This window comes from Martes martes (genome assembly GCF_963455335.1).
Source record: "Martes martes genome assembly, chromosome: 11".
Classification (NCBI taxonomy): domain Eukaryota; kingdom Metazoa; phylum Chordata; class Mammalia; order Carnivora; family Mustelidae; genus Martes; species Martes martes.
The window spans coordinates 106,324,668-106,344,095 of record NC_137899.1 but is presented as its reverse complement, the minus strand read 5'-3'; the positions used below and the strand labels follow the sequence as shown (position 1 = coordinate 106,344,095).

The 19,428-nt window shown below is 40.9% G+C and overlaps 1 protein-coding gene across 4 annotated transcripts in view; it reads left to right on the top strand.

The window, feature by feature from the left end:
• Positions 1-19,428, top strand: part of LMBR1 (limb development membrane protein 1) — a 162,417-nt gene that overhangs the window by 91,061 nt on the left and 51,928 nt on the right. For all 4 annotated transcript variants that reach the window (XM_080819065.1, XM_080819064.1, XM_080819066.1 and 1 more), the window contains 4 exons: positions 4,087-4,213; positions 4,876-4,944; positions 5,633-5,697; positions 9,518-9,590. In XM_080819065.1, the coding sequence (XP_080675191.1) occupies positions 4,087-4,213; positions 4,876-4,944; positions 5,633-5,697; positions 9,518-9,590 (334 nt within the window). The remainder of the gene's footprint in view (positions 1-4,086; positions 4,214-4,875; positions 4,945-5,632; positions 5,698-9,517; positions 9,591-19,428) is intronic.

Here is a 19,428-nt window from a genome sequence, read left to right as displayed (position 1 = left end):
ACTGATCCAGCATGTTGAAATGATGAACATCTAAGCCTGAGCCATGGGAGAAGAGGGATCTGAGGTGTTTTCCTTTATGTAAATGAAAGAAATAAGAACAGAGACGGAGAAACCAGAAGTAGGGAAAGGAAACTGAGGGATATGCAGTCTCTCCAGTTATATCCCACTAAGGAAGAGGTAAGGGCAGCTACAATTTGCTAGAAAGTAGGAGATGAGATTTAGGATCAAGGAGAATGGAAAACATTTAAAAAATTGAGGGAATCATTAGTCAGCTAGAGATCAGCTTAGTAGTGCCAGGTAACAGCAAAGGCCCACTTTGGAATGTAGTAGCACATGTTTCTCAAGATTTTGTAAATTTCTTTCATAGGACTGAGAATTCAGAGAGTGAGCCACCAGTAGAATTAAGGTAATCTGGTAGAAATCAAACGGACTAGGAATATTAAAATTATTATTGGTACTGCAGTATCATTAAAATACACAATTCAACATAGGGTACAGGCAAGTGAAAATAAGACTGGAGGAGTGGAGGTTATAATGAAGAAGATACAGTGTAGGTTAGAGGACTGGAGGTATTGGAGAGAAATACGGAGCGGTCTCACAGTCTTGAGTTCTTAGAGGTGGGTCTGAGAGACGAGGGAGTCAAGCTAGTGCATGTGCTGGGCTGTGGTAACATGGGGGTTAAGTTCATTAGGAGCTTGTATGTTAATCATCATGGCAAGGGAATGATAAGAAATGCTTGTGTACCTGGTGTTGACATCATCAAGAAACTCGGGATTGTTTCTTATAGGTCCGTGAATAGTAGGTGACAGAGATGGGAAGAAGGTGATAAGCTGGCACTAGGAGAAATAAATTTAATCCAGAAACACAAATGATAGGTGAACTCCAAAGCCTTGAACATCTTAAAAACAAAGGCAGTAATTTGAGCCATTACAGTTAACCCTTATATTGTGCCTACTAAGCACCCAGCCTAATGGCTAAGCACGTTACTTATGTTAACTCATTTGATCCTTATAATGACCTCATAAGGTAGGGATAAACCTATTTTACAAATGCACAGAGGTTTAGAAGTTTGCCCAGTGTTACACAGGTGGTCAGTGATGGGACTGGGCTTCGAAGCCAAGCAGTTTGCTGCTGGAGTTGGAGTCCTGAACTAGCTCCCTATACTGTCTCATAAACTAAACTTGGATATTTTAAAAGTTATTTTTCTGGGTGCCAATCTCTTAGAAGTAATTCTTTTAAGAAAAAAATTAAAAATTAAACACAACATTAATTTGTTCTCATATTACTTAAAGTAATGCACATTCACACTATAAAATTTTGGAAATACATAAAAGGACAAAGTATATAAGAAAAATAGTTGCCTGTAATCATAGTTTTTATAGCTGGCCTTGTAGGGCTTGGTGTTACGGGAACATGATGACACCCCTCCTTTCTGGGAGAAGGGGCTATGCCCAAGCTCCGCCTACAGCTCAACCGCTGAAGCTTCAGCACATGAGGTCCTAGGGGGGCCCTTACTTCTCCCACCTGCCTACTACTTGGGTAAGAGCGTTCATTACTAGATCTTGGGAGTCTTCTCATTGCCCTTAACCCAACCTTGTGGGACCCTTATTTGTTTTTCTCTAGAAAACCATGTTAGCCGCCTACCCTTGTCACCCAAAGCTGCCAGAATTGTAGAGGGTCTGAGATTTTACTGTACTTGCAAGCTGACAATTAGTCTGGGTTCCTGCATGGTTGTTGTAGGCACGAGACTCCTGGATCAGAGACAAAGGACCTCATGACTCAGAACAGGTAAGCCATAAGCTTCCTGTTCCCCACGACAAGCCCTCCTCCCACCAGCCTCATGGGGGCATGCAGCTCCGGTGACGCCACTCCTGCTGTGGGCTCAGGTCTTAGCCGAGCAATCTCAGACCTAGGGAAACCCACACATGGGCTTCAAGCAAACTTGCCTGCCCTTTGCTCTGTGGGAAACAGACCTACTTCTGCTTCAGAGAGATACCGTCTCTGTTTTCCAAGAGTGTTTGCTATCCAGACATCCTTAAAAGATAGTCCAGGGGCTCCTGGGTGGCTCAGTTGTTTAAGCATCCAGCTTGATTTCTGCTCAGGCCATGATCTCAGGGTCATGTATCAGAGCACCTATTCTTCTTATCCATTATAAGCTCTTCACATAATATTTGGTGTGTAGTAAGATTCTTGCTTACAAAAAAGGACTATTGGGGCGCCTGGGTGGCTCAGTGGGTTAAAGCCTCTGCCTTTGGCTCAGGTCATGATCCCAGGGTCCTGGGATCGAGCCCCGCATCGGGCTCTCTGCTCCGTGGAGAGCCTGCTTTCTCCTCTCTCTCTGCCTGCCTCTCTGCCTACTTGTGATCTCTGTCGAATGAATAAATAAAATATTTAAAAACAAAACAAAAAAAACCCCCAAAAAACAAAAAAAACAAAAAAGGACTATTGCTCAGAAAGAGGGAAGGAAGGTAAAAGAAATTACTATTGAAAGGTGGCTACCTGGGCCACCTGGCTGGCTAACTTGTTAGAGCAGGTGACTCTTCATCTCAAGAGTTGTGAGTTCAAGCCCCACACTGGGTATGGTGCCTACTTTAAGAAAAGAAAAAGAAAGGTGGCAGTCATGTTTTGGGATCCTAAGTGGCTTGAAGGTTGTGAAGTGCAGGTTAGAGAGTTCTGTGGGAGAGTCGGTGGGTTTTTCAGGAGCACGTTTGGGGACTTCATGTTTCATCTCACTTGAGTCGTAACTACAGTCAGGTCTGATGTGTTAAATAAAATACAAGCATCACTCACTCCAGTCTGCTGGCCTCCCTTCCTGTGAACGCTTAAGGTGTGCTGACTCCACATTTGAGGACATCTTTGAACCTGCCCCGGGCAGCTCAGTTTTAAGCCTGGCCTATGAGAGCAGGCCCCTCCAGCGCCCAGTCATGCTGGGGCTGGGGCTGCTTCACCAGGGTGTGGGCCGGGCCCTCGCCTCTCCATCTGACTGCGCACTGCGATTGACGTGCAGCCTCTCCAGTTAGCAAATGATATAGGGCAAAATTGAAGTAAGTGTGTGTTTTAGATCTTTATCACACAACTTGAACTATTTTTAATGTGGAAGGAAATATTATGTGAGATGTTTATTGAGAGACATAGATTTATTTCTAATTTTGTTTGTTGTATTAGATGTACATTAGTGCGTTAGGGTATAAAACATCAATATGAGTCTTTGAATTTAGGTACGGATTCAGTCATTTGGTGACTTTTCAGGAATATAAGAAAGTTGTTTTTTATTCATTTGTTTGCCTTGTCCAATAGGTTTCAATGTTTCAAGCTTAGAAGCCTTGGTTTGGCCCTGAGATCAGAATTTGTTTTATGTCTGAAACAAAACTGCACATAAAGATGGTTTATTATATTCCAGGCACATGAAGTAATGATGGTTTTATCTAATGTGAAGAAAGAAGTGGTACATAATTGACAGCCGAGTGCTGCGCCTGGCCTTGGTTTCTGCTGCCGGCTTTGGTTGGGGAGTCCCTGGACTGCGGATCACGGGACGCTGGCTGCTGCGGCGGGGGGAAAGGGGGTGCTGGCAGCTTTGGGGGTGAAGGGGAGGGGGCGCTGGCAGCTGTGGGAGTGGAGGGGAGGGGGCGCTGGTCCCTGTGGGGGTGGAGGTGAGGGGAGCGCTGACAGCTGTGCTGGGGGCCGTGGGAGTGGTGCTCGTGGCTGGCGCCCTGGGACCGAGGGCTGTGTGTGCTCACGGGGTCCAGTGCTCCGATGGCTGCTTGGCCGCCAACCTTAGTCATTCTTGACGCCCTCACTTAGAACTGCAGACACAAATTCATCAACCTGCGTTTTAAAACATGGTTCTAAAAAATGTTTTCACAAACTTTTTTTTGTTGTTGTTCTTTAAAGCTTGATGGTATTCTGCATAATTTGGTAAAGCAAAGTCAGTCTAAACCTGACGCTGTAAAGCTGGAATTTTTTAATCTTGCTAATAAATACAAATTTCCTCCCTTTCCAAAGAATCTTTGTACTTTCATATAGATAGAAACCTAATTAATCATGAGATGAAATAAAATACAGTTAGATCTCCATTATCTTTTTCAGGGAATCCGAGCCCGCATTTTAGAAACTCTGGTCATGCTTGTCCTTCTCGCACTCCTTATCCTCGGGATAGTGTGGGTAGCCTCGGCGCTCATTGACAAGGACGCGGCGAGCATGGAGTCTTTGTATGGTAAGCCGGCTTCTCTCTGGGACTTGAACTGGGCGTATAATTACACACTCGCTTTCCTGAGTGTTTTAATAATTCTTTGTGTCGGGGCGCCTGGGTGGCTCAGTGGGTTAAAGCCTCTGCCTTCGGCTCAGGTCATGATTCCAGGGTCCTGGGATCGAGGCCCGCATCGGGCTCTCTGCTTGGCAGGGAGCCTGCTTCCCTCTCTCTCTCTCTCTCTCTGCCTGCCTCTCTGCCTGGTTGTGATCTCTCCCTCTGTGTCAAATAAGTAAAATCTTTAAAAAAAAAAATAATTCTTTGTGTCGTTAGCCCTTGTTGTTAATTTACAGAGTTAACAAGTCTTCAGACACATTTAAGAAAAGAAATGAGTGTTCATGTGTTTGCTGTATTCAGAATGAGCAAGCAGCTTTTAAGAATTTTTGTTTGTTTTTTAGTTGGTTTCTGTTCTTAAAATTCCATGGAGACTTTTTTTCTCCTCCAGACAGGTTTTGCAAAAGGGTTATTTCCTTTTCTTCTATTTTAGATCTTTTTATTGTATAATTTAGAAATTATATGGCTTAGACTCAAATAGACAATTATGATGTTTATCAGACAATTTATAGTCAACCTGTATCTCAATGTACAATATTTTGGATTTACTAAAACATATGTGCTTTTCTTTGCAGATCTCTGGGAGTTCTACCTACCCTATTTATATTCCTGTATATCTCTGATGGGATGTTTGTTACTTCTCTGTAAGTATTTTTCTGGCTTATTGTTGACGGGAGAATGGAGTTCTTTGTTTTAGAAAATTATAGTAAGGTTTCCTGAAGAAATGTTTTTAAAGTTGACCCTTCACTTTTTTTATGTTAAGATAAATTTTGATAAACTGAAGCCATAAAATAAAACACATGTGTTGTTCTTTAAGGAAAGTCTCTCTTGTAGAGAGACGCACACACAGGCACACACTCACTGAAGCATTAGACTCTACTTTTGAATAGTAACGTATGATTCCGTGTGGTGAGTTTGTGGTCTTTGTTTCACATGTGTCCAGTTTTATTCGAGTCATCATAGCGTGTCTCAGGAATACTGTAAGCAGATAAATGTAGGTGTAAGGAGTGAAGATAATAGTTTGGTTCTCAACTCCCATCAGCACTTGAAATTTAATCTGCTCTTTAGTTGGTTTTCTTTGATTTCTTTTAAGTGAAAAGACTTACTCAACTGCTAGAGTCTTGCACATACTAAGCCTTCTTCAATCCTCAGGTGTCTTTCCTCCTCTACCTGTCACCCCCCGTAGCTTTTTTATCGAGAACGTGTCCCCTGACAAAACACGGAGAGAATCTAAGTTTGAGGCAAGAGTTTTCTTAAAACGATAACCTCTGAGTCTGTTCTCTGTTCTGCACCAGCAACTTACCTGCCTCTTCTCTGTGGTCTTTCCCGCAGTGTGTACCCCCGTTGGCCTTTCCCGCATGTTCACAGTGATGGGTCAGTTGCTGGTGAAGCCGACCGTAAGTGTGTCGTCTTGTTTGTGAAATCAATGTGTTTACATCTGAGCATCTTTTAGGTTGTGAATTAGCAATCAGAAACATTAGACTATTTCTGTGGGCTTGGGACCTTGTTATTGTTGCTTTTATTTTAATCTTCTTCATCTTTGGAAACCAAATTTGTTTTTGCTTTTAAAATACTAACTACAGACACTCAGGTGGAAATTCCTCTAGCAAATTTTATGACAAAATTTACAAATACTTACAGATATTTTAGGTATCTGTTGTATCAGTAGTAACTCTGTTATGTTTCAGAATGTACCACATATATTCCTTGATTAACAGACCAGTTATGTCTCTGAGAAGTTGGTGCATTTCATTTTGATTGTACTTTTCAGTTTAATCTCAGAGTTACCATATATTCATTTTTAAGTTGTTTTCAGTTGGCAATAATCATAGTGATTTGTTCCTAATTTCTTTGGCCTCTAGCTATTTTGTCAGATATTTGCTCCCATGAAAATAATTCTTAGCTGCATTTAAGGAACTTGCCATTTACATTATTTTCATGGGTCCTCACTGCCCACAAACTCAGGTCTGAATGACTCACAACCTGTTCTCTAGTCCACTGACCTCCAGCCTCTGCTCCCACTCCCTTGTCTGATTCCACACTCTCCAGCTGATGGGTTGTGCTCACAACAGGCTGTGTGCTGTCACTTCCGGGCATGTCTGGGGCTTTCTCCCATCAGTGCACCCTGCCTGCTTCAGCCACCGGACAGCCTCCTCAAGGCCTGGCTCTGATGTCAGCTGCATTCACTGCCTGTCTTTGAACCTTGCCTCATCTCTTCTTTTAAGTTGAAATAATCAAGCTTCTTTCTCTGCACCGCTCGTATTCTCCTCTGTATTTCATCGGTAGCACCTATCAAATTATTTTGGTTATATGTTTGTCTTTCCTGTCAGAGTGATTAATCAAGGAAAAATTTGAGGAAATATTGCAGTAGAGGTATTCTTTCAGTAATGCATGCTTAATTTTGAGAGATTTAAAAAATAAAGGGCAAATAATTTCTTCATATCTTTTTAAAAAATAAAATTGGATTATTTAACATTGCTACATAAATGTATATACGCTCAAATAAAACATGCTATCAAACCCTACAGTTCACTTTCCTCTGGAAGGGCTTTGCGACGCTGCATTCTTAATGTCTTCCTGATTCTCTGGTAGAGCCTTTTTTTTTTTTTTTTTTTTTGGTCTTTTTCTCTGTTTCTATTTTCTGGCCCCCTAAAGATAGGCATATGTTCCAAGTTCTGTCTTTGGTCTAACATGGCTCTGCTCCATTCTCCTGACCACCTCTGCCACTTTCACGACATTTCTATATGTGTAACTCTGCGGAGCAGAAGGCTCTGCAAACAAACCGTACCACATTATAAATGCTGTCCCTGAGCACCCACGGAGCTGAGAGCTCAGCTCATAGAAAACCAAACTACTTACTTAGCGCCCTTCCCAAAGCTGATTTTTCTTCTAAAGTTGTCTCTTACTAACATTATTCTCAAAACTTTAGTTATCTTTGTCTCTTTTCTTTTTGCTTACACCCACTACTAATGATATTAAGTCAGTCTAGGCTCTATGTTTGTGATAAGTACTATATTTTACACACATTTCTCATTTAATCCTGCTAATAAGCCCGCAAGTGAGGTGGTGGTCTTATTTTATGGCTGAATTATCTGTAGTTCAGGGAGATTAAGTTGCTTGAACAAGATTTCAGATCAGTCTTGGTGGAGCGGGATTTGAACCCAGATCCTGGTTTCAGACCCTGGACCACTGTTCTATTCTGTCATAAGCTCTGGAGTACTTGAACCGTGTTGTTGCTGAATGTACTTCACGTCTCTTCACCTTGTACTCTGCTTACAGTTTCTGATCCAGATGCCTTTCCCATTTTTAGTAAATTAAGCTATCAGCTAAGAGGCTACTATCATCAAAAACACTTGGCAAAACTTTTTTTCTTCCCACCTAGAAGTTGGGGATCTTTCTTCCTCTGAACTTTTGAAGTGTTTTGTTTTTGCTTGAGTTACGACAGGTATTTTAACCCTGTAATTATTTTTTTTGAGTTCATTCTGTGTCTCCTAGACACTAGAATGTAAGCTGTTTGAGGTCAAGGACTGTCTTTGACTCCTATTTCGGTCCCCATCAGCTCAGAGTGGTGAAGAGTGTGGGCTTCAAAAGGCAGATAACTTTTCTTTGCCAAACCCTGTTTCTTGGCATATTATAAGATGGGGAAGACAACAGTCTGATTTTCATTGGATTGTTGTAGAATCAAGGGGATGGGGCACATAAGCATTTAACACAAATATCTGTGTGCCCCTCATTGTCACTCACTCGTATGAAGACAAACCCATAGTGTAAGTCACTAATGGACGGTGTGCATTGTAAGAGGAAATCTTTTTGTATGGGCTCGACCTTAAGAAAAGTAAAAACTGGACTGTGATCCAAACAGTAGAAATGGTGAGAACATTGATTGGAAAGAAACTTGATATCATGACCCACAAAGGTATGGCCCCTGCCTGCCTTAGGCTCGGAGCCTGTCTTGGATTAACTCAGCTCAGTCTGCTGCCTGCACCAGTGCTGTGCATCTGCCCAGGCCTTCCCACTTTGGACTGGAGCATCGTCTCCTGGGGTAGGCCCTCACTGGTGGCGGCCCTCACTGGCGGCCTGCTGATGTGAGTCAGCCTGTCCTTTTCTCCTAGGTCTGTCAGCTTTTGTTCTTGTTTATTTGTGTGTTATTATTTATTCTTATTTTGCTATTTTATTTTGCTATGAGTGCTAGGCCTATTGATAATAAGGGATTATCCATATTTATTGAAATACTAGGAATTACTGGATTGCTCTAAATAAATTTTATAGAAATTAAGCAGATTTGATACCTGATAGGAGTTGCATGCTTTGAGACTCCTTTTTGTGAAAATACCTCATCGGGAAGCTGAAAGGCTACACATGTATAGGGTTTCCACTTTTTGCTTTGTCCATCAACTTCTCATAGTTTATTGTTTTGCTGGGAATAAGTAGTTTGGGTTTGAATGATATTAAATATGTCAGCTTTGGGCTTCTTTCAGATTTTCCTCAGAGCTAGGAATATATTTAGAATCGTTTCAAGAAGGATAGCTATGTTAACAAAGCTAGAATTAAACATATTTTAGGTTTTATCAGTTGTGAAGATAGTGCAGATAATAGCCTATATAATGGGTGATTGATTAGTGGTTCTTGTTTTTTACTAGTGTTGTATGGCAGGGTAGTGAGCGGAGTATACACAAACACAGTATTTCTCTAGGGTTCTATCTACAGAATGATTTTGGTAATACCAGTAGTCATAATATGCAGAAAATTTTTAGTATATACAGACGATGTAAGTGGAAAGTATTGCATGGTGGTTACTGAGTTTATAAGTCTCTTGTGTTAAATATTATATAGGTAAATATAAATGAGAAACCAGTGTTGGACGGAGTGTTCTATTCCTTCTTGCTCTAAAATATTGGTTTGGGTGTGAGATTGTATTTTGTCTTTTGGATGTTGAGAATTCATGCATTTGTTTGTCACTGAGAGAGCTTCAGTGTTCTTTAATCCTTTAAATTTAAATATATGTAGATTTTCTAATAGTCAGCTTTTGATGTGTTTAGTTATATGCTAAAATATTTTTCCTTAACTTACAAATAGAATAGTGGGAGTATTTTTATTTTAAATTCCTAATGATTTTGAATCTAAATTCGGTCTAAGTCATAGACTGAATAGCCTAATGCTCTCACAAGCACTAGTTCTGTAACGTGCATTCGTCAATGGTTTGATCTTTGAATTTAGATTCTTGAAGACCTGGATGAACAGATTTATATTATTACCCTAGAGGAGGAAGCACTCCAGAGACGACTAAATGGTATGTATGTATTCTGTAGTTAGAGCTCAATAAAAAAGTATTTAATTCAGAAAAAGACAGCTAATTGAGGGGGAAAAATACAAGCCTCTAACACATTGTGCTGAGGCACCAGGTCAAGACATAGAGTAACATGTGAACGTCCCAGGTGAGGACAGTTTTGCTGAAGACCAGTGGCACTGTCTTTCCCTATAGCTGTGATTAGCCGGAATTTAGCAAGGCCTGTTCGGTTCTGAGACACTGACCATGAAGGTATCTACCTCTAGTGCTGTGTATTTTAAACATGACGACTTAGTTACTGAGGTTTTGCAAATTTGCATGTTTTCTTAGTGACTTTAATATCTCTATTTCATTTCTTTCCTGTTGAAATCTTTAAGATCAAAAGTAGTCTGTCTCTTCGCTACTAGGTGCCAAATTTGACTATCTCAGTTGGGCTTAGGAGCTCTGTTGTTATTTGGGAATTTTGTTCATTATCAGCTGTGATAACCATGTAAGCATGTCAAAGATCTCAAAGTTTAATTTTTATTTACTCATCCTTTTGGCTTCAAATGAAGAACCAGTGAAAAAAAGAGTAATGACATAGTTTAACAAAGAAATGATATAGTTTGGGTAAATTTTCTATTTTACTTAAATGCTTTTTACTCTGCACTCTCTTCTCCTGTGTGTTAGTTGTTTTTTTCTTTAATGTTGAAAACCAATCCCAAGATCAGATTATTAGGAGCTAACTGTATTTTAGGATCATAATTAAAGAGCAGGTATAAAATGGAAGGTTAGTTTAACTATGAAATAGAAAGAAATAGATCTACTTTCTTTAGTTACAAATAGTGAATTTAAATCATCAACTCAAAAGTGTTGCTAACATTTAGACCTTTATTCTTAGATCAAAGAATTTCAGATTTTATCTATTTTAGATAATTCTTGGCAATAATATTGTATCCTTTGGTACCAATAACTTCTAGACTGGAACTACATGTGTCTTTTTTTCTTCTAATGTTATTAAAGCTATTTTAATATTTAAGCCTATTTTGTTTCAGAATTACAACTTTTCTCAATACTGTCAGTTTTATAAAATTTCATTAAAGTAGTAAATATTATAACAAATTTGTCTTACTTAGGTAATCGTGCTAATCCGTGATAAATATGCCTGAATTGTCCTGCCGCTGCCTGCAGTGTGCAGTTATGTTTCAGCCTGAAGTAGAAGGCCTTTCTGTCTTTACAGATCAGGAGGCTGAGAACTAGGAAGGGTAAAAGATAGTGCCCCTTGGGGGCACCTGGGCAGCTCAGTTGGTTAAGCGTTTGACTTTTGATCTCAGCTCAGGTCTTGATCTCAGGGTTGTGGGTTTGGGCCCCACATTGGACTCCACGCTGGATGTGGAACCTATTTAATTAAAAAAAAAAAATACAGTGCCCCATCAGTAAAAGAATTTGAGTTAAAATTAAACCAAAAATACAGCCTTTTCCCACTTTTTACTTCAGGAAAAAGTCCCCCTAGAATCTTTTTTTTGATCCTTTGACTTCTCAAATGCAAAAATGGATCATTATAGTTAAAGAAATGGAAAAAGAAGTAGTTGCCAGAAGGCTAGGTATATTACAAATTGAAGCCCAACCCAAGTAAATGAAATACCCTGACTAGCACAGAAATATAATATGGAGAGGATTAAGCATTATATGATAACTAATGCTAAGTATAATTGTGTTTTCTACCATTTTGGTAAGCTATGCACCATTTCTAAGTGCTCTGTTGGTAGGTTGTTAAATTCTTTCTACTGACACTCTTTAATGATATGTTGGAATAGTTGCTGTAGTGTTATAATTTGCTGCTTGTTAGCACTGTGGACTGTTTCAGGTGGAAAACAACAGGCTTGTAACACAAATGGTTCTATAGTAAAGCGTCCCACTCTTGATCTCAGTTCAGGTCTTGATCTCAGGGTCCTGAGTTCAAGCCCTGTGTTGGGCTCCACACTGGGCATGGAACCTACTTAAAAAAGTACAGATCATAGAAGGTAAGTAGTGGGAATCATCCCTGTGGGTTTTATTTAATCTAGTATTATGCCAAGTGTATTTTGTTTTAACAGTTATTTTGCATTTTAAATTTTTCTTAAGAAGTGAATTTAAAATAGTTTTTATTCTGGGCTCTATTTTTTCTTAAAGATTTTATTTATTTATTTGAGGTAGACCACGTGTGTACAAGCAGGGGAGGGGAGGGGTAGAGGGAGAGGGAAAAGCAGACTCCCCTCTGAGCAGGGAGCCCAACATGGGCTCTATCCCAGGACCCTGGGGTCGTGACCTGAGCCAAAGGCAGATGCTTAACTGACTGCACCACCCTGACATCTTATATTCTGGGCTATTGGAAAGAAATACAGAATAATAAGAGTAAAAGATTAAAAATTTTTTACAGCAGTGATTTACCCCAGAATGCCTGGTGGTGGTTTGCTAGTGGCCCTTGAGTGTGCTTTTCTTGGTCTGTGTGGGGATGTGTGATGCATATCACAGGAGCCTTTGGGACATTGGCATGGTTTGCTCTGAGCTCAGCTTCACAGTCATTGAAAAAACATAACACTTTTTTTTCCTTGAAGATGTATACCTTGTTATGGTACTTATTACATTACTGGAGTTGAATTTCCGTGCATGGTTTTTAAAGTATCAGTATTGCTTTTTGATGGGATACTTGCCTGTGACTTTTCCATTGTCCTGTTTATCACTTGTTGGTGCTAGTTTTGTTCTTACTAATACTAGTATTACTTCAGAAAATTTGTTAATAAAATAAAGCTAACCTCTACACTATTATACTATAAATCACTGTTCTGAAGAAGCCATCCTGTTGGCGGTCTGCTTGGCTTTTTCTCTCCCCTTTTCAGTTTGCTGCTCATCTTCTAAGCACCAGACCTTGAGCAGATGAATTTAAAGTCTCAAGATCACAGATGAGTTGGCTGAAGAAGAGAAAAACAAGGGCAAAGATCTATAAGATTTTATCCAGAACAAAAATACTTGAAAACAAGAGAAATCGATGGTGGGAGTTGTGTGTATTCCTGGACCGGAGGGAGCCGCAGATCTCTAGCCGTCCGGTGCAGACAGCCCTCCCTAGTGTCCACATCACCATGGCAGGAGCGAGATCTCAGGACTCAGCACTGTCCTTGTGAGGCTCTGCTCCTCTCATCCCCTGCACACAACCTTCTTTGCTGTCTACCTTGAGGCGAGGAGGAGTAGTGCTTGCATTCTGCCCTTCCCCTTTCTGTAGTCAGCATAAGGAGCCCAGAATATCCAAGACCCTGGCATCTCAGATTGACCTCAGATCTCTCTGCGTCGCATTTCTGACCTGATTTCCCACTGTCGTGAGCTCCTGAAACTCTGCTTATACCATGCGGAACCACGTGGGCCTCAGAGCTGCTGGCTCACGGCAGCAGAGCCACCCAGACCCTCAGTTTTCTCCCTCTTGCTGGAAGAAACTTGGCTCTCCCAGCACACACGGCTTCTCAGTCCCTCCAGATGGTAGCTCTGTTCTCACCCACATCCTCCACTTCACTCCTCCGGGAGTTTAGGCCGGCCTCCTCTCATTCTCTTCTGCTGCTTTCACACACTTTGAGTCTCATGTCATTAGATCGTGACCCGATTACTTCTCCCTTTGCCCTTCAGCCCTCTCCGTCCGGACAGTTCCTCTTCTATCCTTAAGGTTTTAGTTCTTGTTCATGATCATTCTTTCTGCCACTCTTCCTGTCACAACTGGTGATCGCAGTGTCTGCGTGGATGACCTTTCCAGGCTGCTTGGCCATCCACAGACCTCAGCCGCTTGCTGCCTGGGGCCACAGCGCAGGCCTGTCACTGGCGCTGACGAGTTCTCGTGCCGTCTCACCGTCAGTCACCCTGCTCTCCAGCTCGCTGCCTGAGGTGTGCCATGCCCTATGGGTCTGCATGCCATGTGTCCGTCTTGATAACTTTTTACTGCCTTTTCTCCCTCGCTTCCTTCAGACCCTTGGTGCCTCACACGGTTTCAGTTCCTGGGCCGTCGTTTGACTCGGTGCCCCCCTCTCTCAGTTCCCTTCCCTCTCTGCTTGGCTGAGCTCTAGCTGTGGTCACAGCCGGCTCTTGGTGTTCTCACCTGTTCAGCTGCCTGCCTGGCCTTTCCTTAAATGTATGATGGTGTGTTAGATGTACTTTACATTCCCCTGGAGTTATTTTATATCTTCTTTTTCCTCAGGACTTCTTCATCATCAGTCTCAGCCGATGGCCTCGCTGCCTCGTTTCTTGAGAAAATAGAAGCAAGCGTGCCGGGGCACCTGGGTGGCTCAGTGGGTTAGGCCTCTGCCTTCGGCTCAGGTCATGATCCTGGGGTCGAGCCCCGCATCGGGCTCTCTGCTCGGCGGGGAGCCTGCTTCCTCCTCTCTCTCGGCCTGCCTCTCTGCCTACCTGTGATCTCTGTCTGTCAAATAAATAAATAAAATCTTAAAAAAAAAAAAAATAGAAGCAAGCGTGCCGAAGTGTTGACAGGCTTTTTCCTTCATATTGATTCATCTACTTGCTGCTCCCCCGACACATGCTGCCTTTCTATGATTGTGACTGGACTGTCCATGCTTCTGGCGAAGGTCAGCCCTGCCCCCATGCACTGGATTCAGTCCCTTCTCCCTGGTTCAAGGACGCGCCGATGGCCGTTCTACTCTCTCTCTGACATAACCAGCCTTTCTCCAACTGGATCATTTCCTTCAGCATAGAATATGCTATAATTTTTCTCAATAGAATGAACAAATGGAAGGAAGGAGAAGAGGAAAGAAGGAAATGAAATCCATCTGTCTTGACTTCCTACCCCTTCTGGCTTGTCATCTCATTGCTTTGTTTGTCTTGATAGCAGAACTCTTGGGGTTGTACCCTCGTCAGCCTTAGTGCCATGCTCCACACTGGGTTTCGGTGCCGCTCGCGCCTCCACTGCTGTACTGATGGTGCTATTGTCGAGTTGGCTAGTGACCTCGGAGTCCTCAACCACACTCCTCATTCCACTTGGTTTTCAGTTCACTACACTTGCCTTGTTCTTTTACGTAAGGAGCTACTGCTTCTCAAAAAACTGCTGGGTTTTCTCTGTGCCCGTAGCTGCTTCTCACTGGAACGCCTCTTACCTCAGTCCTTAAACTCTTCTCTTGTTTGTTTACTTGCACTCCTTTGGTTATCTTATCTGGTCTCGTGGCTTTGAATGCCATCTGTATGCTGCTGACCTCTCTTTTGACCTCTCCATCCTTCTAGTAGATATTTCTACTTGGATGTCTGATAAGCATCTCAAATGTATCTTGTCCCGAATCAGCTAAAGATTGCATTCCCCATTTCTGCTTCTGTTAGAGCCAACCTGTCTCTATACGTGGCAAATCCATTCTTTTAGGTGCTGAGGCCGATTCCTTAGAGGCTCTTTCTCATAATTCCCATATGGATTCCTTGAGCAAAGTTGTTGTCTCCAGCGTCAAAGCATCTGCTTGCATGTCACCACCTTGGTTTGAGTGACTGTCTCCTGTTGATTAGATTGTCGCGCTAGTTTCCTGATTAGCCTCCATGTGTCTTTGGCCTTATAAGTCAGAAGAAGTGCTTGAGATGTAAGATCGTCTCACGTATTTGCTCAAAGTTCTCCAGTGGCCTCCTTTTTCAATCTGAATAAAAACCAGTTTTTGCAGTGGTTCCCTTTCTGCCCCCCACGTGCTCTCTGACTTCCTTCCCCGCAGTCTCCTTGCTGTTCTTCCCTGGCCCGTCACCTCCAGTCCCAGGGCATTGGGTTTCCCTCTTGCCTCCCGTCTTTCAGGTCTTTACCTAAAGAGCCCCTTCTTGGTGGGCTTTTCCATGTTGGCGCCTTGTGGCTATGATTCGTACCGCCAGGCTCTCCCTCTGCCCTGGCACTTCTTTCCCTCTTTCCTGCCTTGTTTTCCTGTAACACTTTCCATTTTCTCACGGACTGTTTTTTATATATTGCCAGTTTCTCCATAGTAGGACAGGAGCTGCACAGGAGCAGGGATTTTTGTTCCTTTTCTTCCTTTCTGTACTCCTGATCCCATGATATCCCCAGTCACATAGTGGGTTGGTGAAAACTGTTGCATGAGTAAACGAAGAGATGAACGACAGGCACGATGGAGATGTCATTTCACCATAAGGAAGTGAAGAAGGCAGAAGGAATGAAATTTGGTGATAGGATAAAAGAATTACATGGGGACGGTATTTAGGAAGGCCCACAGTAGAGACCTCTGAAGACAAGCCAAGATTGTGGGGCTGGAGGACCTTATGCCCTGGGGTGTTAGTAGAGAAGCAGAGATAAGGTGATTTCCCCTAGTGTGAAGCCCTGAAATGCAAGCAATCAAGATCCGTTTCTTCTCCAAGACCCCAGAAGAGTAGCCCAACAGAAAGTCCCATTACATTAATTGTGGTAGAAAATCTTTTGTAATTCCTACTTAGGATTAAGAGGATGCATATATCATTAGCATGTTTAAATGTTTAAGTAATGCAGCAGCATTAATTGAAATAATTAGCTTTTGTGTGTATATAGCCTATGGGTGTACTGGGTAACTTTAGAAGTACCATAATGAATAGGAATTATTTTTTATTGTTTAAGTTCAAAACCTTGACACTTCTTTTAATGTAATTTATTTAAAAATATTGTAGACTTTGAACTTAATGATTCAATTCAATTTTTTAAGGTACTATTTTCATCTTCATGACAAAAAGTGTATCACTTTTGGTAGCTATTTCTTTTCTGCTTGATTTTGATCTTCTTTTAAAAGTCTTTTTCACTGAAGCTTGCATTAAGTCTTTCTTTGTGGAGTGTCAAGTTGCAGTACCTTTGTATTCTGAAAAATAGAAGATTGAAAAAAAATAACTCAGCCAATCTTTTCATGGAACCTAGTTACCTGTCAGAAGCAACTGGTCACCATCAGTCGTAGAATCTTGCCTGTTTATCACGAAGTTGAATTTGCCAGGCAAGTGCATGATGGTGACAAGGTTTGCAGTGTATTTATACTTTAGAGTAGTTGCACCTGTCAGAGGCATTTTTTGTCATCGCTTGTCAGTACAGTTTGCTGATTTGGTCATTACTTTTCTGAAACCTTTCAGGTAACACCCTTAATGTTGTAAGGAAGCTTGTTACCACATCTTATGTTTTCTACATACCTTCATCTTGATTTTCTTTAGCAATTCTTCTGTAAGCTAGCAATGGTTATTCTAATACGATTTACTGTTGGTCCTGTCACTGAAGTTGAGAATATGTCAAATGGATCACACCCTGGGCCCCTTTGAGCAATGATGGGCTTGCACTGGCTGAAGGTGATCAGATATTGGCTCTCATCAACATACAAAGCAAAAATTGTTGACACTCCGTGACCCCCCTTTTTGGCAGTATTGTGATAGAACAAAGTATCTATTTATATCTTGACTTCCTGAGCTAACAGGAAGAATATTAACTCTACTGGCAAAACGAATTGAATGGTTTCTTTTTAGTAAGGTTACCAGCATTTGGGTCCAAATGTCTGAAGCAATGAGAGATGCCTTGTTAACAATTTAGTCAGCTTCTGGAGCCATATAAACACTTTCTTGACCATAAATTGTGGCCCAAACAAATGATTCGTTGCAAGATGAAATGAGGTGACTGAAGAGAGGTAAGATAAGATATAATATCGGTAGATGGGGAGTAGTTTGGAGTAACGAACTGTAGAACAACTTAAGAGTCAAGTATCATATATCCTCTGAGCTTTAGAGGGAGATTGCTATATGTTAATGATCTATATTTGTTAGCAGAAGATACAATTCAATACACACGAGTTGCTTGTTCAACCACAACCTATTTGGATGATAATATTCCTGATAGTACCATATATAAATATGAAATTTAAAAAATAATCTTAATATCTTATCTAGTTGAAGATCTACCAATAACTTATATCTAAGGTAAAAAACAAAACAAAACACCCTGAGCAACAACTTTGACTATATAGCTTTTTTAAAAAAAGGTTTTATCTATTAGAGAGAGAGAAAAGAGGGCACAAATGGGGTGAGGGGCAGGAGGGACAAGCCACCTCCCTGTAGAGCCTGATGCAGGGCTCAATCCCCGGACCCCAGGATCCCAACCTGAGCAGAAGCCAGAGGCTTAACCGACTGAGCCACCCAGTGTGCCAGTACATAGCTTTCTATAATGTTCTTAAAGCTGATTGTTTAATATTTTCTGTCTTGCTGTGGTCATTTGTAATGAGAGTATATTTGAATTTTCAAATTGTGTTGTATGTCAAATGTCTTACATTGCTTGATTTGGTACTTAGCCATATTTTTGAGGATATGTCATGAGTAAATAGAAACTAATATTTTAACAAATACTAGCATTGCAAATGAAATAGAAATAGAGTATTTGAGTATATGGATTGTCATCTCTTTTAGAGATAATAACAGTTTGTTGATGATGAGATAGAGGTTTTAGAGATTTAAATGTCCAGGCTTCAGTTTTCAAAAACTTTATGGGGTCTGCCTCATTGGCAGAACGGTGATTGGTGTTTGCTTAGAGGATGGGAACTATTCACTCTATGAAGTTTTAGGAGTCTTGGGCTTTAAACATCAAAATTATCTGTCTAAGTGATTAGAAATAATTAGAAAGTGGGGTGCCTGGGTGGCTCAGTGGGTTAGGCCTCTGCCTCCGGCTCAGGTCATGATCTCAGGGTCCTGGGATTGAGCCCCGCATCGGGCTCTCTGCTCAGCAGGGAGACTGTTTCCCCTCTCTCTCTGCCTGCCTCTCTGCCTACTTGTGATCTCTGTCTGTCAAATAAATAAATAAAATCTTTAAAAAAAGGAAATAATTAAAAAGTACTTGAGGGACCTTATAATCTGGTCATAGAGATCACATTGGTCAGTTTAATAATGTATTAAGTATAAACAAAATTTTAAAGAGTTACTTAGGCAACAGATTTTCTAATCAACTTTTTTTGGTTATATGCTAAATTAAAAAAATGAAAGACTAATCAGCTTATACTAGGGGTGTCTATTTCTAAATAGTATTCATTAGAGACTAAGTTTAGGACACTAAATTATTTAGGGAGATTTATTGCTTCACATTATTTGAATTGTTTATATACCAATGTAGAAATTTATATTTATTTTAAAAAATGCATTACATATTTTAAATTAAATAGTATCTGCCCTTTAACATACGAATGTCAGTTAAAGCTGTCTTATGTATTAAGGCTTAGTTATTGAAGAAATGCTAGGCTTTGGGAAATTTTGTTATCTTGGACGCAAAATATTTTCAATACCACACTAGTTTTTCAGCTTAAGAATAAAGCCGGGAAAAGTTGCCTTCAGCTATTAGTTTTCCTGAATCCAAAGAGACGGGTGGGGCAGGATCAAAAATACTTACTTGATCAAAGTTATTGGCTCTGAAGGTATTCTTACCTGTGCGAGGAAGATGAAAGGTGTTGTTTTTATTGCGCGCTAGTAACAGTGTAATTTTGAACTAATTGGTGTTGAACTGCCAATCACCTAGGGGAATGCAAATAGATACTCTTCTAATTTCCTTTGAGGTAGTGAAATCTTATGTCGAGGCTGGAAGAAAAACAGAATAATACCGTTAAATTGACCTTAAATGAGCTGCTTTGTGGTTTTCTTGGAGAATCCCTTTTTATTTTTCATGACTAGTCCAGACAGGTTTTGTCTACCAATTTGACTTATTGACTAGACAATGCTGACATGGAACATGTTAGATTCATTTTGAAATAAAGTAAGGATAATACAATTGTTCAGGATATTTTGATGATTTTTTTTAGTGCAACTTAAATTGCCTTCACATTTCAGTGTGTGTTTGCAGTGTGTCTTGATTCCTTACAATAGCCATCATTCCTTTTGG